General features: G+C 35.3%; 1 protein-coding gene across 4 annotated transcripts in view; it reads right to left on the reverse strand.

Moving 5' to 3' along the window:
- Arhgap32 (Rho GTPase activating protein 32) overlaps positions 1–26839 on the reverse strand; it is a 252760-nt gene that overhangs the window by 51741 nt on the left and 174180 nt on the right. For all 4 annotated transcript variants that reach the window (XM_070038327.1, XM_070038325.1, XM_070038324.1 and 1 more), the window contains 5 exons: positions 21533–21670; positions 18961–19053; positions 18025–18147; positions 15626–15703; positions 1539–1620 (listed from right to left, as the gene is read on the reverse strand). In XM_070038327.1, coding sequence (XP_069894428.1) covers positions 1539–1620; positions 15626–15703; positions 18025–18147; positions 18961–19053; positions 21533–21670 — 514 coding nt within the window. The remainder of the gene's footprint in view (positions 1–1538; positions 1621–15625; positions 15704–18024; positions 18148–18960; positions 19054–21532; positions 21671–26839) is intronic.

Genomic DNA, 26839 nt, shown 5'->3' on the forward strand with positions numbered 1-26839 from the left:
TTAAAGTTAATAAGGTTAACAATAATGCTTGTTTCCCCTCATATGAAATGTCCAGAACAGGAAACAATAAGGACAGATAGTAACTTAGTGGTTATTTAGGGTCAGGAAGTGGTAGGGGGAAAGTATCAAGTATTTTCTAAAGGATACAAGATTGCTTTTTGAAGTAATAAAAATTTTCTGAAATTGTGATAGTATAGTTGTGCAACAGAATAGACTAAAAATACTGAATTATACACTTTAATAGCTTGTATTATAGTTCAACCAACCTGTTTTGGTTTAATAACTATAGACCTATTATGTAAAATAAAGAAATCTAGGATATCATTACTACTAACATTTACCAAGTAAGTACATATATAGACAGACTTATGATTAAGTTCACCCAAAGCAGGATAAAATTGCCTTGAAATACTAAATCCCTGGCTCAAGATACAGATAATGATGTTTTGAAGGACTTTCTTTACTAAGCAAGAAAGTTTTCCCAATGTAAATGAATTCTTTAGTTCTTCTGTAAAGATCTAAGCTTTGAATGGAGCTATTACACAGACTGATATAAGTTTTGGATGCAAAAGTGAGAAAATACCAAATAAGGAAAGAAAAAAAATCTTTTTTCCCTAGTTCTTATATACACGTTTTGAAGATGGCTTTAGGGAAAGCTGTTCAATTAAACTCTGAGGCCCAAAAACGTTTCCTTCTCCTTTAATTGCAGTATAAGAAAGGGGCAGAAGGAATGTACTATAACTAACAAAATAAACTTGGTTACTTCTTCCCTCTAAAATTTTTACATATTATTTTCTTTTAAAAAATGTACATCAGGGGCTGGGAATGTGGCTTAGTTATAGAGTGCATGCCTCGATTCCTTGGTTTGATTCCTCAGTACCATATATACAAAAAAAGCTGGAAGTGGCACTGTGGCCCAAGTACTAGCCTTGAGCAAAAGAAGCTCAGGGACAGTGCCCAGGCCCTGAGTTCAAGCCCCAGGACTGGCAAAAAAAAAAAGGTACATCAGGTCACATATTTCCATACTAGGTATTTTGTAGTCTTGCCCAGATTAAACCACTCAAACACAAAAAAATCTAATTGTCTTAATTTTTTGTCTGTGGCTTTATTTGTAAACTATGCTACATACTAATGTAGCACCATAAAAGTATATAAGTGACAAATGCTTTTTAGTTTTTAAACTCAATTTTATTTTTAACATTTGTAGTCACTGATAAAATATACATCCTTTCAGCTGCTACATTCTAATTAATCATATAATACCCAGGTTAGTTCTACAAGCCCATTTTTAGTCACTTTATTTACTAGTAAGTTTTGTAGTCTAATTGTGTAACTGTAAAAGCAAATAATAACAGAGCTTAATGTAGCATATAATTCTTTAAAACTGTCTAAAAGTTTGAATGCATTTCTCAAGAAAGAAATCAAACCACTGAAAATGAAGAATGCAGCAAGTGCAAAGACCGTCAGAACAAGCCACATACTTGACTAGAAGACATCTGTGTTTGTGAGCAATTGCTCCAAGGGAAAAATTCACTCACCTGGTTTTGGCACTGAGTTGGTCACTGACTGGGGAACTTTCTGGTTAATTAACTCCACACAATGACCAGGGAAGAGTCCCACCTAAAGAAAAGCAACATAGAAAGGATTCCAGAACAGCAAACGGACTAGAGGATGAACACTGCCAAGTCAGTTCCAGTAATGTACTCCCCAGGCCCTCCCAAATGATTCTGTTATTCCAAGACTCTGAAGAGCAGACGCCAATTACACAAACAAATAATAAAACAATCTGTTGCTATGAGTATATAGAGCTATGTGGGGTTCTCTGTCCAAATATCTATGTCTGCTTTTTTCAGTTTTTGTTTTTCACTTCACAAACTTCTTTTAAATCAACTAAGATATTTAGACATCACAGGCTAGGCATGCAGCAGGTAAAAATTTTTTCCTCTTTAATAATTCCCTCTGCCCCAAATTTTAATCTAGTTGTATTGATACTTGTTGCTAATATAATTACTGTCTTCCTTAAAGATTTTTTAATCCTAAATCGAAACTTAAATTATTGTATGAATTTTCTCTTCACTATCCTGCAGGCTTCATGAAATAAAATGATATAATTAAAGTAAATTTCTAAAACAATAATTCATCTAAAATCCTGGTATTCACTGCTGCTAAAGAGCCAGCAGCGCATGGTAAGAGGGAAAGTAACAGAGAAGAAATAAGTCACTTTCCCCAGGCTGGACATAGGCAGGGCTAGCTTTGGAGAACACAACAACACATTCATCTTACAGCAGAACTGCATAGACAGCTATAGCTAGAATCCAAACAGGCCGTATAGAAAAACACTAAGGTCAAGATCATCCAGAGATACTGTGTGGCTAATAGGATAAATGCAGAGATAAACATCCTAGGAAAAGAGTAGAAAGGAAACCTTTAACAATATTTATAGATGTTTTCATAGATGGGGATATAAATGGGCTGCCATGCAGCAGATGTTAAAGCTAAAACATGAAAACTACATCACACTGAATCTCCTCTGTTGACAGACTCTGGGGAAGGATGGAACACACTTCCAAGAGTGTGACTCATCATGCACTTCTGAGCTACATAATTTCCATCTGTGTGGAATTATTTTCAGATATCTATTTGCTGCATTCTTATATCAATTTCTGGACCAATACTTTGTGGTACTTAATAAAATTATGAAGATGTAACCCGTTATCATGAGCAGAAAGTGAGTTATTACCAGATTACCAGTTTTGTTTAAAAGATCTGGATTTGGCCTTTTTAAACAATGCTCTCCAAAGTGATGCTTTGTATAACTGCTTTGTTAGTGAAATTGTATAATGTATTCTACTCAAGTTTCTATTTCAAAGATTGGTTAAAACTAGGTAAAAATAACCTTGAAAAGATTGGTTAAAACTAGGTAAAAATAACCTTGAAAAACCCTTGTATTTTTTTTTTATGTGTTCTATGTCCTCTCTCATGGAATAAGAGGCATAAGTTGTTCTTAAATCCACCAGTTACTAAACTGGGTTTGCAACTCAGCTTCTCTATAATTCAGTTTCTCTATCTAAACAGGATAATAATATGTAAAAATATGTAAACATTTAACATATTACAGGAAGGTAGGATGCATTTGTCAAATATTACTTGTTATTATCCTACTATATTGGGTACTGAAGACCTAGGGTTCCTCCATTAAATGGATAGGATGCATCCTACTGTATTTTGTATGTGTGTGTTTAAGCCTCCTTATTCTCAAACATACCTATTAGAAAATCCTGATTCATTTCAATTTATAAACATCTGAAGTTTGCCATAGAGAAAAGATTCAAAAGTTATTAGCTCACTCATTTCCTAGGCTCCATGATCTGAAGTAAATCAGTTTCCTAATTTGTAACATTAGGAATACTATATGCATGAATAAATATTGTACATTATGTACGTTATTATAACAGTATAGGTGAAAGCATCTACTTATCCTAGTTCTTTAGCTCAGCTATGTTTCATCAAATAAAAGCCAGTTTTCTATTGAGCACCCATGGCTCACACCTGTAATCCTTGCTACTCAGGAGGCTGAGATCTGAGGATTGCAATTTGAAGCCAACTGAAGCAGCAAAGTCATGAAACTCCCATCTTCAACTATCAGAAAAACTGGAGTGGAGCTCAAGTGGTCTAGTGCTGTCCTTGAACAAAAGAAGCTCAGAGACAGTGCACAGGGCTTAAAGAAAACAAAAGAAGAAAAATCCCAAACAAACAAAAAAAACACCCAGTTTTCTATTGCTGGTTTTTTGTGTTTTTTTTTTTTGTCGGTTGTGGGCTTGCACTCTGGGCTTGGGCACTGTCCCTCAGCTCTTCAGCTCAAGGCGACTGCTCTACCACTTGAGCCACAGCACCACTTCTGGTTTTCTAGTGGTTTATTGAAGATAAGAGTCTCACGGACTTTCCTGCCCAGGCTGGCTTTGAACCATGATCCTAAGATCTCAGCCTTCTGAATAGCTAGGATTACAGGCGTGAGCCACTGGTGCCTGTTTTGTTTTTGTTTTTGTTTTGTTTTGTTTTGTTTTTTTAAAGGAATAAATGAAGCTTACTGAACTGCTTCAGGGAGCTGTATAATATGTATTAGTTACATGTTTCATGCTTCTGTCTTAATGCAATGGGCTCAGGTATATGGGCAAGTGTTACTTACATTATACAGGGGCACATCTAATGCTTAATTCCAATCCCTTCTCTCAACATCCTTCCTTTTTGCACTGTAACATTACTACATGTTATCCATCTAGCTTTCCAGACACAGCATTCAGATGAAGCTAAGACACACATGAACACCACTGGGCTACTGTAGTTTCTCTCTTTGCTGTGAATGGAGGCATCACAGCTGGATCTGGAGTAGCCATCACTTGGCCACAATAAAAATCCAAGACAGTTTGAGAGCCTTTTGCCTACCACTGTGGAGCTGCTGGCTCACCTGCAGCAAGCATCTATATTTTCTTTTTACCTTTCTATTTCTTGAAGCCAAAGGCCTTTCCAACAGTGAAGCAGTCTTTTATTTAAAGTAGTCAGTTTCATAACTCTGTTCAAGGATAACAGTTCTATTTTCCTATACAAATTTTTCATCATAACATAAAGTCACACTCTGTTAAAATATACTACACATAAGAACACATCCTGAGCATGCAACTCCTAAACATTTATACTTTTCTGACAAATACATAACATAGTATTTCACCACTGTAAGCAATTCTGATAAATCCAAACTGTCAAATGGTAAAAGTGACTGGAGTTCTGGCAGTATGATGTACTAAATGTGTTGTCTTGTTTTTCAGGTTATTCTTTCTGCAGCAGTGCTGTAAAGGGAGAAGGAAATTAGGTCAGGAGTCAAAAAATGAGACTCCTCTCTAGGAAGAATATGCAAGGGAAAGAAAAACCACCCTTTGGGCACATGATGACAAAGAAGTGGGTAATAAAGACATGGTAAGAGAAGGAAGGGAACAATTTAGCATAAGGCTGGTATAGATAGGTTAGGGAGGGGCTTCCAGTATGGTGCAAAGATCATTTTGGTAGTTTCTCCTCAGCTGTTTCAACTACAGTGAGAAGCTAGAGAGGCTATTATTTCCTGTGCTGTGGTGTTAAATGTGTAATGACTGGCTCCCCATAGGGTAAATGGCCTTGATTTACAGTATTTGCCATTAAAAACACCCATGCCACAGCTGGTTTCCAACTATCATCAGGACACAACTGAGCAGAGAATAGAAAAGAGATGCACAGTAGTACTTGTTTGTGTAGTACCTTTATCATACAAATCCATAAGATGAACAGAAAAAGCAGATAACTCTAAAATACTACTATTTTACCACTGTTAATGGTAAACTTACACACTCTGATTTTTAATAATAGCTATGTTAAACAACTGTCCTATAAAAAATTCACCAAGATTTTATAATTGACACCAATTCACTACTCATCTAAAGCCAAGCAGGTGGTTCTACGCCTATTTACCACTAGTAGCTCCTAGAATTACTCTTCAACACTTTGCAAGTTCATAGCTTGCCCTCGGACTTTTAAGGAATGAAAGAGGTTACAACAGTGAATGAGTTGAAAACAACTTTGGTGTAACTTGGAGAGAATGTTAGATAGGAAACAACTGTAGTACAACAAGCCTTGACCTTTGGCAACAGAAGGGATGGGAAAAATCCTTGCTCAACAGTGGGACCTGATTCTAACCATAGTCTCTCAGAGGCAACCAACCAAACCCTAAAAGGCATTTCAACATAACAACATTCTTATCACTGACTCTTTAAAAAATCCCGCTTAATGTGTTTTTTAATATAATTTATGTCTAGTGAAACTTCAGGATTATTGCATAGCAAAACCTTTTTTTAAGCTTAGTAAAGTACGTATCACATACTTATCCAATTGGGACTCTGGCTGCACAGTCAAACCCCCAATAGTTCATTTTCTGACTACAAGTTCCTGTCCTCCTGGTCCAGTGTTTACAGTTCATGAAAGGAGTACTAAAACCTGAAGATAACTCATTCCTTCATTCCTCCCTCCCCACCAGAATACTATTTACCTTCCAACTTTTTTTTTCTTGACAAGTATGGATACTATGGTTGACCATTTGAATTTTTAAATCATACTTCTGGTTTCCTTGAAATATTAATCTTGTGTCAAACCAAGATAGAAAATCAATCCCCCAAAATAGAATCAGACTTCCTTATCTTCATGTCATATGTTTCTAAAGAAAAAAACTCATGCCAAGCATAAGTGGCTCATGCCTGTAATCCTATCTTCTCAGGAGGCTAAGATTTGAGGATCACAGTTCAAAGCCAGCCCAGATAGAAAAGTCCCTGTGAGACTCTTCTCTCCAATTAACCACTCAAAAAAGAGAAGTGGCACTGTGGCTCAAGTGGTAGAGCACTAGCTTTGAGCACAAAGAGGCTCAGGAACAGCACCCAGGCCCTGAGTTCAAACCCTACATCCAACCCCCCCCAAAAATCACATCAGTGAAGAAATTCAAACTAATATAAATTCATAGACTTTTGTCCAGAAATGGCCATTATTTTTTCCCCAGTACCAAAACATTCTTGAGAATCTATTCTTTAGGCTGTGTGGAATGACCCTTTTTCAGTACCACCTCAGCAGACCTAGAGGCATATCAGTAAGCCAGTAGTCTATCTATGATTTTGAAATTAGGCCCAAACCTTTAGTTATTTCTACTAAGCTATGAGAACTAGAAAACAATATTTTTCAAAAATAAGAGACAAAAACAGTAGCTTCCCGTGTGCCAAATAAATAAAAAAAAATGAGAGAAGCTTAATCAATTCCTTATTTCCTAGTTCCTGGCTCTATTATTTGTGTGGAGCTGGGATCTTTGAGGCTTCCGCCTTAAATCTCTCTCTCTTATTCTGTTTTAACTTCCACAAAAACACCACATGATTTCTGGTTTCTCTGCTGATTTATATCATCTTTAAATGTTAGTTACCTAGTTTCCATTTAAAACTTATTCTTGCAGTTGGATTTAAAAAATATATTAAAAATATTCTTGCAGACTAGAAACTCAGAAGTAACTTCGGAAATCAGGGTATCGATCTGGATTTGGGCAGAGACATGGCATCCAAAGCTAAAGGAGTAGTAAAAAGTCAGACTGCTCCAAACTAGAGAGATCTAAGGATAAAGATGACTAGAAAGACAGAAGAACTTTAAAAAATATTTTCTCAAAAGAAAGTGTCAGGAAAGGCCAAATCAGATACTCGTAAGAGTTTAGGTAATAGGAATAGTGAAATAAGTGTGTTTTCATTAAGCTAATTAGAGAGTACAGATAATTCAGGAGAAGAAAGTGAGGGTGAAGTGTTTAAGAATGGATTTGTGATAGATAAATGCTGAAGGAAGCCAGGACATCCCCAAAAGCATGAAGAGAATCACTGACCTGAAGAATATTAACACAGAGAACTCTCTGCTTTCCCTCTGTGTTTGCCTAAAACAGACCACAGTGGCAAGAGGAGATTTTCTATTCTCCCATCACTCCTGCTTGCCACCTAAAGAAAGGGTATACAAGCTGCTTTAGTACCTTCACCAGCCCAGAAACGACACTAGAACAATCGGGAAGCCAGCCTTACTTATTAGTTTATTTTCCGCAGATCTTCCCTCAGTCTCTTGCCTTTTGGAGCTTAGAATTGCTTTCTTTTGTCACTTCTCTATAAAGTTTATTGTGCATATCCATATATTGCTGAAGATAATACATGCATGCCAGACTTGAGGCCAGGGCCTACAGTTACTTTCACTGAGGTTTCTTTCATGTTATGTGCCTTGAACTTGTTAATAAAATTTGATTGTTTTTGTCTGTTTTATGTTAGAAGAGTTTTGTGCCAACTACACTTCTGATGGTTGTGTAAAAACTATGGTTTACTCACCCTCCATGAAATGATAGGCCTAGAATCTAGGCGAAATGAGCACAAGAAAGGAAGGATGCAGGTAATGAGGCAGAACGGGAGGAAATGATGAAATGATCATATCAAATTCAATACATAACTATTGGCTGCACGGCAAATAACCAAAGAAATACAATTTCTTTTCCTAGTTACTCAAGGAAACACATAATAAGATAAAACTAATTACATGTACTCTAAAAATATAACTATTTTGCCTTACCCTTCCTTCCCTGGAAAGATTAAGGATTGAGGAAGACATTCAAAAGACATGGAATAGAAAAGAGCAATGTGTGTGTAACACGGAGAGAAATGATCGTTAAACATGGCAGAATGGTGAGCTTAAAAAATAATAGTGAAAAATAAAACTGGAAAAAGACATTCATGGATGAATTTTAATATAATGACAAGGAGATAGGAAGTTTCTTTTTCTAAGCATGAGAGGGGGCAGAAACAGGTATGTTTTAGGAAGAAAACTCTAGCAGTGTGTGTTTTTCCAAGCAGAAGGAAGGAAAGTAAGAAAGCTGAATGCCATTAAAGTAGCATCTGACTACAAACAGAGCAGGAGATAATAAAAACCTAAAATATGAAAATGGAATGGAAAAGGGTAAATGAATAAAAGAGACACAGAATTAGAGGAAATAGACACTATCAACTAGATTGGATGCACAATCAAACTTAGATAAAGAATGCATCTGCAAAGTTTTCTTCTGTATGAGGTATAATTGGCAAACAAACTGCACAGTTAAAAATGTACATTCTGTTAAACGAGCATCTTTGCAATCAAGATTACAAATATATACATAAATCCAAATGTTCCCTTGTTTCTGTTTATAATTCCTTCTCTCCCACTCTTTCTTAACCTTCTTCTGAGCAACTTCTAATCTACTTTCTGTTACTCTGCATTTCCTCTAATTTTATATGGAGTCACATGGAATGAACTTCCGTTTACTGTCTTCTTCCATGCAACGTATCTATTCTATCATTCATGATGCTGCTTTTATCAGTGGTTCATTCCTTTTAATTCTGATGTAATATTTCACTGTATGAATAAAATCACTGGTCTATTCATTGATCTATAGTTAATAGGTATAAGGGATTTTTACAGTTTTGAACTATAAAGGTGCTATAAACACATTCAAGTTTCATACCTTGGAATCGAACGGATAGGTCATATAATAAGTATTTATTTGACCTAAGCAAATGTCAAGCTGTTTTCCAAACTGCTGGTGGTAACTCACATTCCCATGGGCACAGTATGAGAGTTTTAATTCTTCTACAAGCTCAGCACTCCAGTAAGTATGGGGCTGTGCCTTGCTGCTGTTTTAATTCTGTAAGGGTTATTGATCTGACCATCTCCTTCATGGATTTGCCATTCATGTCCCTTGGTGATGTGTCCATTCCAATCTTTGCTACTTTTCAACAGAATTATGTTTCTTAATGAGTTTAGAGAGTTTGTGTATATACTGTACACAAACTCAGTTATAATATCAGATACAACTACAGCAAATATTTTCTCCCAGTCTCTGAACTGTCCTCTTATTTTCCTTATACTGGCTTTCAAAGGACAGGATGATTACATTTTGATAAAAACACACTGTGTTATTTTATTAATTGCTTTCTTGATGTTATATTTAAGAAATCGTTACCTAATCTGAAGCCACAAGTGCTCTCCCCAATTTTTTTCTTTTTGTTTACACTTTACTTTGGGATATATGATCCATTTAACTTAAATTTTGCAGATGCTGCAAGAAATAAAGTATTTTGGAAGCAAAGATATTCCATGATCTTCACTGAACTGACTTTATTGAAAATCACTTCCAGGTATGCAGGAGATTGTTTCTAGACTTCTTGTTCAGTTCCATTGATCTTCTATTTGACTAATACTACATACTCTTTGGTACTGGTACATCTTTATAGTCAAGATACAAGTAGTGTTATTGTTCTAAATCCACTATTTTTGGAATTTATTTCTGCTCTACCCTTCTAGGTCCTTGAATTCCCATATAAACTGTTAATCAGCTTGTTGATTAAATTTGCTGAGATTTTGATTGGAATCAATTTGGGGGAAAATGCAGGCTCCATTTACTTGGGTCTTCTTTAATTTCAATCAGTAATACTGTATGGTTTTCAGTGTACAGATCATTCACATCTTTTTTAGACATATCCTGAAGTATTTAATTTTTATGCTATTATACATGGCTCTTACTGTAATTTTTTGACTTAATGCTTCAATTCTGAGAACTACCTTTAAAGTAAAAAGATTCTCATGAAGTTGTCCCAAGTATTTATATCTACATAGATATAGTCAAAGACTTAAGTTACTTTCCTTTTATGTCTCTTAAACTTGAAAATTTAAAATCTATAAAAAGCTGTATCTGAAGGTTCAAAAAAAGGGAAACACAAAATTAGAGCTCACTATTTTAGTGTTCTGGTCCATGCCATACACTTAATAGTTTTGTTAAACAGAACACTTTGTCAAATTTCCTTGTCTCTAGATTCTGTCACTATAAAATGGCAGTTTAGAATCAGATGGTTCACTGCCATCTTTTCTATAGAAATCCATGACTCATGCCAGGATACTAATAAAAGCCACGAGTGCCCATTAAATACCTGTGATCTGCATTTGGTCTAGAGTGTGTCAATTTCAATGTAAGCTCAACACTAAACAGCTGGAAAATAAGTGGGAAGGTGTTCCTCCTTTTGTGAAATGAGATAACAGCAACATTTTTGCAAAAAAGAATTATAGATTAACAGAAAGAATTTAGAACAGTTTGAGCACTCAAGAAGTGTTAACACTTTTAATTGTAGTATCACATACTCTCTTTTTCTTAAAATTATGAAAAAAATTATCGACAATATGAGTTCCCATTCTTTAACTGGAAAGGAAACATTCTGGTGTATTTGAATAATGATAAAATACAGTTTTGTTTTCCAGGGTATTAGAGCAATAACATTTCTAGATATGAACATTTTTCAGACTTGTCTGAAAATCAATAATTTAAAAGCATATTAAAATTTTATAGTATGGAATTTTATCATCTGTAAATTGCTTTTTCAATAGTTGTACACAAAAATGCTCACACAATATTCTGGGATAGCAATAAAAAATAAAATAGCTGATACTTGACCAACTTGTAGAAAACTAAGAGGACATAGATATATAAACTTCTGTCAGTTCCACTAGACTAAGTGTATTGCAAATGTGTTTTAAAGGGAGATCTATAGCAAGGAAGGAAGGACAAAACAGTTGGTGAACTGTGTTTAGCTTCTCCTGTGCACATGACAAACAATGTGCATCTCACATTTTGTACACGGTAATTACTTGAGGAACTTGTTAAAACTCTGACTCCAGCTCTATGCTAACAATCAACATCCAGTTTTAACATGCTTCTTGAATCATTCTGATGCCAGTGGTTGCACATAAAATTTAACTCTGAACTAAAGAAACAAATCTCAAAAATCTCAAACACAGTAATGTTATATTTGTATATTACCTTTTACCTACAAGGGCTTCCTAAGGCCTCACCCCATTCCAACAATCGTCTCCACACAGGAACACAAGTCTGACAGTGACAACCAGTTACTTTGAAAACAAAGAAATAAACAGAAGGTTCTTTTTTCCCTTGAAGTATATTTCATGATGAAATATCTCAAAAATCAAAGATAAAAAATTCAAGATACTCCACAAGAGAGAAAGCCATGGATTTCAGAATTTCAAATTACTGGAGTTAAGAGAATTTCACACTTCCTACTCCTGGATGTTTAAGAAAAGAAAGTCATGATGTAATTTAAACACACGAATGAACCTATCCTTCTGTTCCCAAGGAGAAATTATGGTGTAGCTAAAGATAACAGAGTAAATAGAACTTGGCAAAGTGCTGACCTTTACCAACACCAGCCGACTGCCAGAGTTCACCTAAAGCATAGAGATAAAACATACAAAGTCAGCCTCACATCCTCCCCAAATGCTGAAATAAAATTTGGGGGCTTAGACCCTGGGATTTAATCTTTTGAATGTGGTTCCCTAGTGAATCTTATACTCACTCAGTGGCAAAGAGAGAAGAACACTCTTCTTTGGTGACTCACCTTATAGAATATTTTACACTTACACAATGATGTGGACAATTTATAAGTCAACACTTTTTTTTAATATCTACAGACTGGAATTCATCCACATATTCACCAAGTTGGGAACAAGTAAGTAAGTTATAGTAAAGTTCCTTCCAAAATAATACTATTTCGCTACAGAAAATGATAAAAGTTGGACACTGGTGGTTCATCTCCCTATGATCCTAGCTACTCAGAAGGCTGAGATGTGAGAATCAGGGTTCAAAGCCAGCAAAGGAAGACAAATCTGCTAGATTCTTATCTGCAAATAACCAGTAAAATGTCAGAACTGGAAGCAAGTGGTAGGGCATTAGATGTTGAGACAAAAAACAAGCCAGAGTGAGAGGGCCTGACTTTTAGAGCCAGGACTGACACAACAACAACAAACCTGTAACACACACACATAAACACATACACACAGAAAACTCAAACAACAAAGAATCACTACCACCACCACTACCACAACAACAAAACCACAGAGGCATCTAAGATTTCCTTCAGCTGCTAGATAGATGAACCGGCACTTCTCAAGTACTGAATATTTGGACATAATTTTTTAAAAAGAGCTATTAAAGATAAATACATTGGCATATCTATAGTTCTAGATTTTAAACAATGATTTTAAAAAGGAAGAATCAAACCATTGAGCCTAGAAAAGACACTGAGGAAGAATCTTAACTGCATATTACTAAACAAAGAAATCAACCAGAAAAGCAGACCACACTGGTGAATGATTCCAATAATATTACAGCCGGAAAAAGGAAAACTCTAATGATAATAAAAGATGTGTGGTTCCTGTGGTTCAACAGGAAGGAGAGACAAATACGTGGTGAAGTACAGCAGTTTTAAGAGAGTTACAATATTCCCTATGAAACTACAATGATGAATAATGAGTCAGGTGTCAAATCCTGTAGAGCATTCACCATCAAGAATGAACCCCGATGTAAATGATGGTGTGACAGCGTATCAACACTGGCTTATTCATAACAAAAGACGAAAAATGTTTTGCAATCATGGTTAGGAATTGCAATTGCTCTTTTATCCATGTGACTCTGGCCTGGGTGTTCTACAGTTCTAGAAACTGTGCTTATTCCAGTAAACGGAGTCAGCAGCTGATAGGTGTTGGTAAAAGTCAGCACTTGCTAGTTCTATTTCATGTACTATAAAACAAGATGTAAATAACAGAAAAGCTATGAAATTCCAGGAAGCATCTGCTCAATTATTCTGGAAATTTAAAACTACTAAAAACAGACATTAATTATTTTTAAAGGTAATATTTTAAAGAAAAAACACACAAAATAAATATAAATGTCCCCATTCTGACCTGTCACCACCCATCTACACATCAATATATGAAATACCAGAAATTCAGGCATACTTTACACTAGAGAGATTTTAAATCTGAATATTGTCCTTCCTCAAGGGGGATCATACAAAAATTCTCTTATAAAGAATAAGTTTCACTCTAATTTTTAATTTCTGGATTTTCAAAGTTAAAAATTTTAAGTAGCGTCTGCTATAACATATGTACTGCATAAAATAAGGCCCACTGGTAACCTAGAGTAGTTAGCAGTTGTTAGCAGACACCAGGTGCATATGGGCTTCAGTAAGCCTGTGGCAGGGCCATGAGGTTTTGTGTTCCAATAAGCTGACTTGAACTAACCAGAGTTGCTCTACTATCAACAGAACACTGGGTTCTGTGTGAGCTGTTGTTTAATTAAATAATTACACAGGGTTTAAAATTACATAAAGACTATTGGATTAAGCTATTATTCCAGTTATTTTAAAATTAAAAGCCACATACAATAAGTTCTCATGTACAATTAGAAATTCTTCATCTTTCAACAAAGCATCTCAGGAGGGATGTATAGTACAGCTACCTTCAGTAGCCAGAGGGCAAGCATTCAGGGCATAAGTATACTATTCATTATATAAGAGCCCGACACATAGTGACAATAATGTTCTCTTCAGTGAACAGACATACTCTGCAGCGCACAGCTGACTAATCTTTACTGAACTCCTTGCTAGTTGGGAAGGAAAGATATTCCCTTCTATGGTGCAGAAAACTGGTGGAGAGTGTTAGAGGCATGGGTCAAGTGGTAGAGTACCTGCCTAGCAAACACAATATACTGAGATCAGAAAGGGACAGGTGCTAGTAGATTGCACTTACAATCCTAGCTACTCAGGGGGCTGAGAACTAAGGATCATGGTTCAAAGCCAGCGTTGGTAAGAAAGTCTGCATGTTTCTTATCTCCAATTAGCCACCAAAAAGCCAGAAGTAGATCTGTAGCTCACATGTTAGAGTGCCAGCCTTGAGCACAAAAGCTCAGAAACAGCACCTAGGCCAGGCCTGAGTTCAAGCCCCAAGAAGGGAACAAAAACAAAAACAAACCACAGAAAAATCTTTTTTTTTTTTGTCAGTCATGGGGCTTGAACTCTGGGCCTGGGCGCTGTCCCTCAGCTCTTCAGCTCAAGGCAAGTGCTCTACCACTTGAGCTACAGCGCCACTTCCGGTTTTCTGGTGGCTTATTGGAGATAAGAGTCTCACAGTCTCTCCTGCCCGGGCTGGCTTTGAACCGCGATCCTCAGATCTCAGCCTCCTGAGTAGCTAGGATTACAGGCATGAGCCACCAGCGCCCGGCTTTTTTTTTTGGTCAGTCGTGGTGCCTGAACTCTGGGCCTCAGTGCTGTCCCTCAGCTCTTTAGCTCAAGGCTAGCGCTCTACCACTTGAGCCGCAACACCACTTCTGGCTTTTTCCTGTGTATGTGGTGCTGAGAAATTGAACCCAGGGCCTCATGCATGCAAGGCATGCACTCTTCCACTGAGCCACCTTCCCAGCCCAAACCTATCTATCTTATGTGCTAGGTCAATTAAAAAAAAAACAAAACTAATGCTAGGTCAACTTAAAAGACAGCGTTGTCAGAACTCAAATTGTTTAGAAGGGAAAAATAAATGAAACAGCTTTAATTCTGTTGTTCTGCAATTAGCACACTAAATTTGTATGAATGGTTATTTATTTTAAAAATACTCATCAATGGTTCTGAAAAGAAAACATATATGAGTCATGATTTAAAACTACTAATAATGAAGATGGTCCTCAGAACTGAGATTCTTCTCACATTCTGCCTATGCTACCATTTAGAGATGAAGAAGCAGAAGAGACAAGCAACTGCAAAACCAATGAGACAAAGGAATCCAAGTCTAATGTCATTATCATCTTCCTTTTCTTTTTCTTTTTTGCTAGTCTTGGGGCTTGAATGCTGGGCCTGGGCATTGTCCCTGAGCTTCTTTTTGCTTAAGGCTAGAATTCTACCACTTGAGCCTCAGTCCCACTTGCAGCTTTTTTGAGTAGTTTATTGGAGATAAGAGTCTCATGGATTTTCCTGTCTGGGCTGGATCCTCAGATCTCAGCTTTCGAGTAGCTAGGATTACAGGCATGAGCCATTGGGCACCCGGCTCATCTTTATTTTCTATCACTGCAGACAAAATTTCTGATGGCTAAAACCATGGGCAGTACTTTTTATAAACAGAAATATTAATGAAAAAGAAAAGGGTTATGATTTCTCATAGCTAACTTTTTGTGGCTTACCTGAAATCCATGCTTGCCTCTCCACCACGTACTTAGCACTTTGGGGGGCATGTCAATAACAGAAACGATGTCTCCCACCTAGGAGAACCAATTTTTATATAAAATGGTTTAGTTATAAATTTTTATATTATTATATCTCGAATTAACTGTTTAATCTTGACCTAGCTATACAAAAAATAAAGTACTATTTTATGTTCTGGCTACTAATTTCTGATGAAACATATTATTTTAAGAATCATACCTTTCATTAAGGAGTTTTACAAAAAGTTAAATAGCATAAAAACTGTGATACAGCTACTATTGTATATAAGTTCAGAAGCCAAATCTAGTGTTGATGCTAAGCATCATCTCATCATTATTATGTCTGTTAAAATGCAATCTCCAGTTTATGATAGTTAGGACTTACTACAGTATAAATGCAATATGCATTTAGTAGAAAGTCTAATTCACCTTTTGGTGAGTTATATGTTGTGTGTAATACTCTGGCGATGCTGGACAGCAATTCCCAGTCTACAGTGTAATCAGTGGGCAAGCAATTGGTATTCTGGAGTTTTCTTAGCTAGGATGCTAAATAGGTTAGGATGCTAAATGTTAAATACATTTGTTTTGTCTTGAGGCACAGTCTTACTATGCATCCCAGGCTGACCTGAAATCCATGATACTCTTGCCTCAGCCTCCTCAATAATGATATTACAGGCATATACCACCATATCTACATAAATGCAGTTTTTACTTAATGAAATTTTCAACTTAAATTTGGCTGAAATCCCATCCTCAGCCAAGGTACTTCTGTATTTAGTCAATAATGTCACTACAAATGACTGATTCACTTTGCTTCGAATACTACTAATGAGATAATACTAACTACAATGCACAATTCACTTTACTAAACATTTGACATATCTTATTTAATCACATATGAAAAGTCGTAAGAGGAGTACTAATATGTGTAAAATTTTATACTACAATATAATATTCAATAAAGGGCTATTTTTTCCATTGGAGATCATAAAGGAATGAATTTATACAACTCTAAACAAAATCATAAATATAAAAATTATAATAATTGTTGTATGATATTTATTTATTTACATTCATTTATCAGGGTGGAAGTGTGGCTCAAGCAGAAAAGCAATTACCTAGCAAGTGCAAATCTCAGAGTTCAAACTCCAGTATCACTCCCCCCAAAAAAGAGAGTGTGTGTGTGTGTGTGTGTGTGTGTGTGTGTGTGTGTGTGTGTGTGTGTGTGTGTGTGTGTGTGTGTGTGTGTGTGTGTGTGTGTGTGTGTGTGTGTGTGCATACATAAAAATTAACTGGTCATCAGTGGCTGATGCTTGTAATCCTAGTTATTTGGGAAGCTAGTAAAGTGTGTCTAATTTAAATGATAAAGTGAAAATATATTTGCTGAAATATGGCAGATTTTTAGCCAAAGTTAAGTAGTGTTACGGGAAAAAAAGAATAAGATCTAAAGTACTGAAATAAAGAGTAGGATGTAAGAGTTAGTTCTTGGTGAGCAGTAAAAGTGAATAGCAGTCATTTTTTTGTTTGACAGTAATGAAGCCTACCCTATGCAGTTTCAAGTTATGGATTCCTAGACCTACTATATGTAGAATCTAAATAAATTTAAATAACTTTAAAGTACTGAACTATATACATTCTAGGCATTTGCATTTTTCTCAGCAGCAGTCTTCCTAAGATCCTGTCTATACCATGGATCTACAGTAGCAAATTTTTAGCAATCTGTCTTCATATATTTACAGTGACTTTTTCAAATCATGTACAAGTCATCTTCAAAGCTCTGTTTGCTAAACAATATGGCATCTTTCAAGTCCTGCATTTCTTTTTCTATAAAACATTAGAGTTGAGAATAGTTCAGATTCTATTCTGCAAAAAATGTATACTATTCTTTCTTAAGATGGAATAGCATTTAATTTATCTCCCAACAGCTAATGTCTCTTTTAGAGGAAAAAGTAATTCATGTACTTTTGCATCTGATTTTTCAACTACATTTTTAACAAACATTTTAAAAAGGTATCTTTCATCTGCTTTTTCAACTACATTTTTAACAAACATTTTAAAAAGGTATCCTTTAGTATTATTGTTGTTAGGCACCAAAAAACACAAAGATAAAGACTTTGCTTTTAAGAGGTCCATTGAGAAAGAAAACTTTAATTAAATGTAGTTAGTGATACATTTTAGCCATGAAAGCAGTTCCTAATGTGACTCAATCCAACATCTGTGGATTAAAGGATGAGTACAACCATTTAAACAGAAGTAGAAACCATCCCAGGCTGAAAGATAAACACTACAGAAAGTCATGGCACTTTCAATATTTTTCAAAAAACATTAAGTGAGTCAACTATTAAAACAGTTAAGGATGAGGCACCTTTAGTACTTACCTCTAAAGTCAGTTCATCAGGAGCCCGAGCAGTGTACCTCTTTATAACATGGGCAGCACCAACAGCAGGAGTGTTGATGGATGATTCCTCATGAACCAGAAGATGGTTTCCCTTGTTATCAATCTGTAAGATAGAACATGAACCATGAGATGATTAAAGACATGGAGCTTGCAAATGTATCCATGACTATAAAAGATAGTTCAATTAAGAAAGACAATATACCTAAAAGGCCTTTCAAAAAAACCCTAATTATACCAGCTAATATAGCACAGCTATGCTACATATGTAATCTTTATGCTTTTATTTAATCCTCATATTTATAAGATATTTATAAATGTAATTGTCATTTCTAAAGGTGAAGATGCTAAAGCTAAAAGAAATATTGTAATTTAAAAAGGTTAAATTATTTTTCCAAGATAACAGAGGCAATACTGGAGAAGTCAAGATAGCAGTACAAGCTCAAGCTGGCTTGGTTCATATTTTTATATTCTAACCTTGCCTTCCCAATTTCTATGGGAAGCATAGAATAAATCTACATATGCACAAATGAATAAAAAATATTGAATACATTTACTGGATGTTTCACTCACAATATGCTTAAATCAGAACCTGTGAATAGCTTTCATCTGCCCATAAACAACTAAAAATATTTTCCATGATCAAGTCAACTAAAAAATAGATATTTGTCAAGTATTGATATTAATCAAATATAAAATCAATATTAATAAAATTAATAACATTAATTAAATACCCAAAAATCATTAAAGATTTGAAATGAAAAATATGTCATGTATCACATGACCTTCTCCTAGTAGATGAGAATAAATTTAATTTCGCTGATTTTAAAAATTCAATAGCTATCAAATATTAACTTAATATTAAACTTCAGTGAATAATTTTAAAATAAACTTTCATCAAAGATAAACTGGGTAATACCTCCATCCAGGTAAGTGCAGGACCACAGTTGATCTTGTTGCCAGCAATAGATGAAAGGCGTGACAGGTAAGCCATGAGCATCTGAGTGATGGACTAAAAAGAGAGAAAAGCCCAGCACAACTCAGAGGAGGAAGACACTACATTCTCTGCCTGAGAAACTGTCCTATAAATTGATTCTTTCTAGGGAAAAAATTTCTTTAGATGTTTAGGCACTTTAATAATTGTAGAGTAGCCACTGAAATCACGGGCCCTTCCACAGTAATTTGGACCCTGGTCTCACCTAATGGTCAGGGGTCATATTATTCTATAGATTCTGATTTTATTGCTTCTCTTCCTACTTTTTGTTAAATGAAAATGCCTAGCTTTTTTCCTCTTAAGCCTTTTTACACGAAGTCCCAAGACTCTCTATAATCTTCTCAGCACATGGTGAGGCAGTAACAGCACATTCATTCACTTCTATACCTTGGTATGGTGTGGCTCATTGTTCTGGAATGAGAGTTTGTGGCAAGAAGGTGAAAAAGAAAGGCAGAGTTGGGTTAGGGTTAGGGTTAGGGTTAGGGTTAGGGTTAGTGGACCTGTTGCAACAATGAGAAGTACAAATTGTCATGTCAAAAATGAGCTTTACAATGTCGGTGGGGGGGGAGGGAGGGAAGGATTGGGTGGGGGGGACGGGGGAGGCTGGGAAGGGAGGTGAAGGGTAAACAAAGGAGGAGGCTGCAATGCTTGGTAAGAAATGTATGCATTATCCTGCCCATGTAATTGTAACCCCTCTGTACAGTATGTTCACAAATAAAATAAAATAAAATAAAATAAAGAAAGGCAGAGTTGGGAAATAAAGGCAGAGAGACATGCAGATTTTCTATGGTATGCAGGATCTTTGTGTTTTTGTACACTCCTGAGCTTCTGCTGCAATCAGTTCCTGGAGAGCTGGTGTTCACTCCTCTACTACCATCGATTGGAATTCATTTTAGACTTAAAATGACTTTCCCTCGCTGTGCCTACACTGCTCTCTAGTCCACTGTGGCTTAAGACTGCATGAGTAATTTTGGTTCTTTTTAGGAAACCTACTTTTTTCTCTCTCAATTTCAGGATTTTGTTTTATTATTTTGCTTTAGCTACAATGTTTCTTAAATATGAGTCTCCACTCATTATATGACAGAACTTAATTGACAATTTGAATCTGAAAACATTTGTCTCCAGCGAACTGTATATTAATAATATTTGAATTGTTTCCTTCCATCTATTCTCTTTCCTTACAACCCTTTGAAATGGGAACTATTCTGGCCTTATTCTCCACAATTTCCAACTTCTTAGGTTTTTTTTTTCCCTTTCAGAGGTTGTATTCTTATTAAACACATCATATCCTAGCTCTCCAATTCTCTCCTTACCTGTGTTCATTTTGTATATAGTTCTATTATTCAGGCTTGCTATTACTAAAGTTAACTTAAATAATATTTTCATTTCCAAGACCTATTTCATTTTATAAAATTGTTTTCCTTTCATGGATTTGACAGATTCTCTCCCACTTGAAGGAGAATAGCCTTATTTTCTACACATCCTCATCAGTTCTCCTTTATTTATTCAGTGCTCTGTAGAAAACTGGTTTATTTATCTTCCGCAATCATTCTATATAGTATATGGGTTTTTAGGCTTTATTTTCTCTTCTCTATAAATCTTACCCAGTTACTCTTAATACACCTCACAAATTTTGATTCCTCCATAGCATTTTTTTTGTTCATTGATGCAATGTTTTTTCATTTTTTTCACATTTTAAAAACCTTTGTTTTAATGGTGGTTCATTCTAGAAATCCCAGATACTTTGGAGGCTGAGAACAGAAGAATCATGGTTGGAGGCCAGCTTGGGTGTACACAAGACACCCCTAAGTCAATCAACAGCTAGTATACATTGGTATAAGCCTCTTATCTGCAGCTCTCATCTCTCAGCTGCATAGAAGGCTGAGATAGGGAGGATTGTGGTTCCAGGTCAGCCTGGGCAGAAAAGTCTAAAGACCACCTCAACAGGAAAGGAGCTATCACCCAAGATATAATGGGAAGTCTAAAATACGCAGATCACAATCCATGCGTGTACAAGACAGGAAGTAAGACTTCATCTCAAAAACATGAAGTAAAGAATGGCTGGAGGAATACTTCAAAAGTAAAGCATCTACCTAGCAAGCATGAGTCCAAACCCTAATACCACCAAAAGAACGGTTTATAATCTTTCGTTTTACTAGAATTTTTTGGTGAGAATACAGATACCTACAGCATATCATCCTAAATTCAACAAACAGCACTTAAACACAGATTTCTTTAATTATTAGTGAAGAAAACTTCACATTTTCATTTTATTTTTATTCCTTCATCAGAATGGTCTCTTAACACATTGTCTGTTTATATATCATTGTTAAGAGTTTTTACTTTCTTAAAATTATACACTGAGCCTACTTTAATCCTAAACATCTTACTGTTTCCCATTATGAAATAAAATAAAAAATCCCAGTTTCTAAGTGTTCAACCAAGTTTTTATTTAATACTAACAATAACTGCTGGTTCATATGTAGCAAATGCTTACCTCTGGACTCTCCTTCAGGCTGTCAGAACGGGGAAGCTCTGAGAGCTGGGAAAACCGTCGGTCATAAATACAGAGATGAAGATGTTTATCAAGTACCCGAAAATCTTCATAACTTCTTTTAACAATCCAACTTTTGCCCTATAGGTAAGGAAAGAAAGCATTCCTAGAATTCATCTTTACCTGAAAATTCTTAGGAATTAAGACTTATTCATAAAGGTATTCTATTCACTTATTTATTTTATTTAATGGCATTTTATTTAAAATGAACTTCTATTAACTTGATAATTTAGTTAAAACTAAATCACTCTAGTTAGCTATATTATTAAAAGGTCAGTAATAGAAAATAAGACAGTACTCTCCATTAACTGTCGTACAACCTCTAGTCAAAGTCCACTGCCTTTCTAAGAATAACCATGAGATGGTATGGTAGTACTTAACCTAAAACTTACTGAAATAACAATAAAATAACTTTGATCAGAGGACATTTCCTAAAACTAAAAAACAATAAAATTAGTTTATTGATTAGTTATCAACAACATTTTCCATGGCTGAGACTAAAAATATACCAAAAATTAAAAATATCCAACTATCCTCTTGAAAGGCACTAATATCCAGACTACATAAGGAACTCAAGTAACTTAATAGCAAAATAAGAATCTGATTTTTAAAATATACAATAGACTAAATAGACATTTTTCCTGAGAAGTTATACAACTGGTCTAAAGGTATATGAAAAATGATCAATATTACTAGTCACAAGGGAAACACAATCAACACCATCATGAATTGTATCAACTCATTATAGTTGCTACTATAAAGAAAAAAGATATTGTATGCTGATGAACATATTGAGAAGGAATATACGTTAGTACAGTCATTATGGAATGATATGGAAGTTCCTCAATATTTAATAAGATAATTTCCACATAACCAGACATCTTTAATGCTGGATATGTAGCTTATTTGACATATCTGTACTCTCAAGTTCATTGTAACATTATCCACAAATGCCAAGTAAACAATCTCTACCCATCAATAGATGAGTGGAAAAAGAAAATGTGACACACATAAGTATGTGTATAACACATATGTGTATAAACTGCAAAATATGTATACTATACATTATTTTATTATATATTTTATAAGGTTTATAAATTATTATAGTATACTTATTTATAAATCCATATTTATAATGTATATATACACATCATGCTAAGGAAAATAAGGCAGGTACAAAGACAAAAGCCCCATTTTCTCTCTAATAAGTAGAAGGAATCTAAAATAATCAAACTCACAGATACTGAAAGCAGAATTGCGGTATGAAGGCTGGGGAAGGGATGATTACACAGAACAGGGACATAGATGTTACTCAAAGGAATAAAGTTACAGCTATACAGGAAAAATAAGTAACTATTTAAGGTAAATATGTATATATACATATACTTGGAATGGAGTTTTAAAATATATACATACTCACAATGGATGGAACCACACACTACAGCACGGCATCTCCCAAATCTTACTACATTACTAACAGTCTCCTGTCTGGAGCTCTTTTCCCCTTTCTACCCTGTCTACCCAAGTACATCATATCTGCCTTTCCACAAAAAGTGCAAGATAAACGATGAACAAAAAGAAGAAAGTTTTAAAAGAAGGAACAAACAACAGAACAAGAGTCATATATGGAAGGAATGCAGGAAATTAGAAATTTAAAAAACTATGATTAATATGTTAAGGGCTTTAAAGGAAAAAGTAGAAAATATGCAAAACTAAATGGGTAACATAAGCAGGAAATGGGAAATTGTAATAAAGAATGAAAAAGAAATGCTAGAGACCAAAACCACTGTCAGAAAGAAAGAATGCTTCTCACAAATTCATAAACAGATTGAATACAGCTGAGAAAAGGATCTCTGAGTTTCAGAGTATCACAACAGAAAACTTCCCAAACTGAAAAACAAAGGGAAAAAAATCTAGAGAAACAACAGAACATTCAGAGATGTTAAAGGGAGGAAAATAGAGAAAAGATGAGAAGTAATATTTGAAACAATAATGACCGACAATTTTTTCCCATTAGGGTCAGATATCAAGCTAAAAACGTTGGAAATTCAAAGAACACAATACATAACAAATGCCAACAACAAAAATACAATATTTTATACCAGAGCATATTATACTCTAACTTTAGAAAATTCAAGATAAAGGAAAAAAATCTTCAAAAAAGCCCAAGGAGAAAAATACCTTATTTATAAAAGAACAGAAGCTATGTAAACAAAATTTGTTGAGAAAAGAAAACAAACAAATGAGTCCAGCTTAAAATTCTGAAATTATCCTTCAAATGCAAAAGTTAAGCAAAAATTTGTGACCAGGAGACTTATCTTATAAGAAACACTAAAAGAAAATCTTCAAGGAAAATTATGTAGGTAAGAAATTCATATTACATTTTAAAAAAGATACTGAAGAACTAAGTGAAGGTAAAAGAAAACTATTTTTTGTGATACTGTAGTTTCAATTCAAAGCCTTATACTTAGCTAGGCAAGCTTTCAACCTCATATACTCAGCTATTGTTTTACTTAATTGGTTAAAGTATGTTCAAAATAATAACGATGTATTCTACCAGGGATGTGGATGGAGTATATATGCTGGCATAGAGGCTTTTGTAGAATACTTTTCTATTATGAAGTACTCATCTAATCTGTTAAGTGGCATAATGCTAATATGTATATGGCAAACTCTATGACAATCACTAAGGAAGTTTAAAAATCATGTAAATGACTATTAAAGAGAAGAACCATGCCAGATGCTTGTGGCTCATGCTTATAATCCTAGCTACTCAGGAGACTGAAATCTGAGGATCATGATTCGAAGCCAGCTGGGGGCAGGAAAGTCTGTGAGACCGTTACCTCCAAGAAACTACTCAGAAAAAGCCAGAAGTGGTGCTGTGGCTTAAGTGGTAAAGAACTAATGTTGAGCCAAAGAAGCTGAGAGACAATGCTCAGGCCCAGAGTTCAAGGCCCTGGACCAGCAAAAAGGAAAGAAGAGAAGAAACACAATCATTAAAATGCCCAATTAAAATGCAGCCAGATAGTAGAGTTCTCACCAATGAGCGAAAGCATCAGATATTGAGTTCAAAAGTCCAGTCTCTAACAAAAGAAAGCCACCCAAACAAAAGAGCGGAATTTAAATGTTCTCACTATACATAAAACAATATGAGGTGATAAGTATACTAATTACCTTAACTGTGGTAATTATCTCACGATGAATGTATATATCAACACATCATGTTCAGGGTATAGAGTAACTATAGCTAGTAGAGTTCTTTGCCTAGAATTTATGAGAGGTCCTTGTTAATTCCTCAGAACTATAATTCATTTTTTTCTTTGCTTGTTGGGTTTGCTTTAAACTGTACACATTTTTTTGTCTTTTCTTTTCTGGTCCTGGGATCAAACTCAGGACATTGCACTTGCTAGGCAAGTGCTTTGATACTGAGCTACATCTTAACCCAAAATTTTTTATTTTTTTAAATTTTGGTCCATTGAGGGGCTTGAATTCAGGACCTGAGTGCTGTTCTCGAGTTCTTTTGCTCAAGGTTAGCACTCAACCACTTTGAGTCACAGTGTCACTTCCAGTTTTTGAGTGGTTAATTGGAGATAAATAGTCTCACAGGGACTTTCCTGCCCAGGCTGGCTTTAAAACATGATCCTCAGATCTCAGCCTCCTGAGTAGCTAGATCACAGGCATGAGCCACTGGTTCTGGGCCTCAACAATTCATTTTTTAAAGTCATGTTTTATATCTTAAATATGTACATTTTTGGCAATTACACCCACAGGGGTGGGTGGAGACATCAAAAGTGTAGGAGACAAAAATAAGAACCAAGAACAAAGGCAACAAATAAACTATAGTAGTAAATATGGAAGATATTAATCCATCAATGTCCCTAATCACTTTAAAACCAATGATCAGGGCTGGGAAGGTGGCTCAGTCATAGAGTGCTTGCCTTGCATGCATGAGGTCCTGGGTTCCATTCCTCAGCACCACATAAGCAGAAAATGCCAGAAGTGGTGCTGTGGCTCAAGTGGTAGGTAGAGCGCTAGCCTTGCTGAAGAGCTGAGGGACAGCGCCCAGACCCAGAGTTCAGGCCCCATGACCAACAAACAAAAACAAAAACAAAAACAAAGAAACAAAAACCCAATGATCCAATGGAATTCTATGCCTCCATTAGAAAGAATGACACCGCCCCATTTGTTAGGAAATGGAAAGACTTGAAAAAATTATACCAAGTGAAGTAAGCCAGGCCCAAAGAAACATAGTTATTTGCAATAGTTAGTATATGTCTAGGATAATCTTACCAGAAAAATAGAAAAGGTCAAAAACTATGCACATATGACTATATAAGATGATACTAAATGAAATGAACCCCAAGATGGGGATATACGAGGATCTTTTTTGTTGCTGTTGTTTTTAATGTACTTATAATGTACTATGTGATTTCTTTTCTTTCATATGTTCTTCCTCCATGGTATAACCCCTGTTTTCACTGTATTTGGTTCCAGTACCCTTGCATACACATCTAATTTGGGGAGGGGAAGGGAAATAACAAAATGCTGAAACAAGGATACAGGCTGACCCACTATAACAATGAGATGTACAAGACACTATGTTGAAAATGAACTTTACATTTTGTGTGGGGAGGAGGAAGAGTTGGAGAGGTAGGGAGGGAAGAGATGGTAGGGAGTAACAAAGGGGGGGTAACAATGCTCCACAGGAAATGTACTCATTACCTTACTCATGTAACTGCAACCCCTCTGTACAGTATCTTTACAATAAAAATATATATTAAAAAAAACAATGATCTAGGCCATTAACTAACATTCTGATGTTATCAGAATGAATTAAAAAGCAAGACCCAAGAAGGCAATTTAAATGCAAGACAAATAGATTAAATCAAAGCCATGGAGACAGGTACACCATAGTTAACACTAATAAAAAGAAAGCAGGAGTGTTTATATTCATTTCATAAAGAGCAGATTTCAGATGAGTCAGATTTACAAAGGATAAAAAAGGTAGCAGATAATGATAAAAAGATTAGTACTTCAATAAGATAGAACAATCCTTAATGCATATATTTCTGGGAGACAAAAACTTATATAGAATTGCAAATGGAAACGAACAAGCCCACTATTGACAACTTTAGCATAACTCTTACCAGAAAAAGACAGATCTGGTAAGCAGAAAAATCAGCAAGGACATATTTGACTCAGTATCATCAGTCAACTAACTATAACTGAAATGTCTGGACTACTTAGACA

The sequence above is a fragment of the Dipodomys merriami genome, unplaced genomic scaffold (genome assembly GCF_024711535.1).
Source record: "Dipodomys merriami isolate MVZ:Mamm:240054 unplaced genomic scaffold, mDipMer1.0.p SCAF_29, whole genome shotgun sequence".
Taxonomy (NCBI): Eukaryota; Metazoa; Chordata; class Mammalia; order Rodentia; family Heteromyidae; genus Dipodomys; species Dipodomys merriami.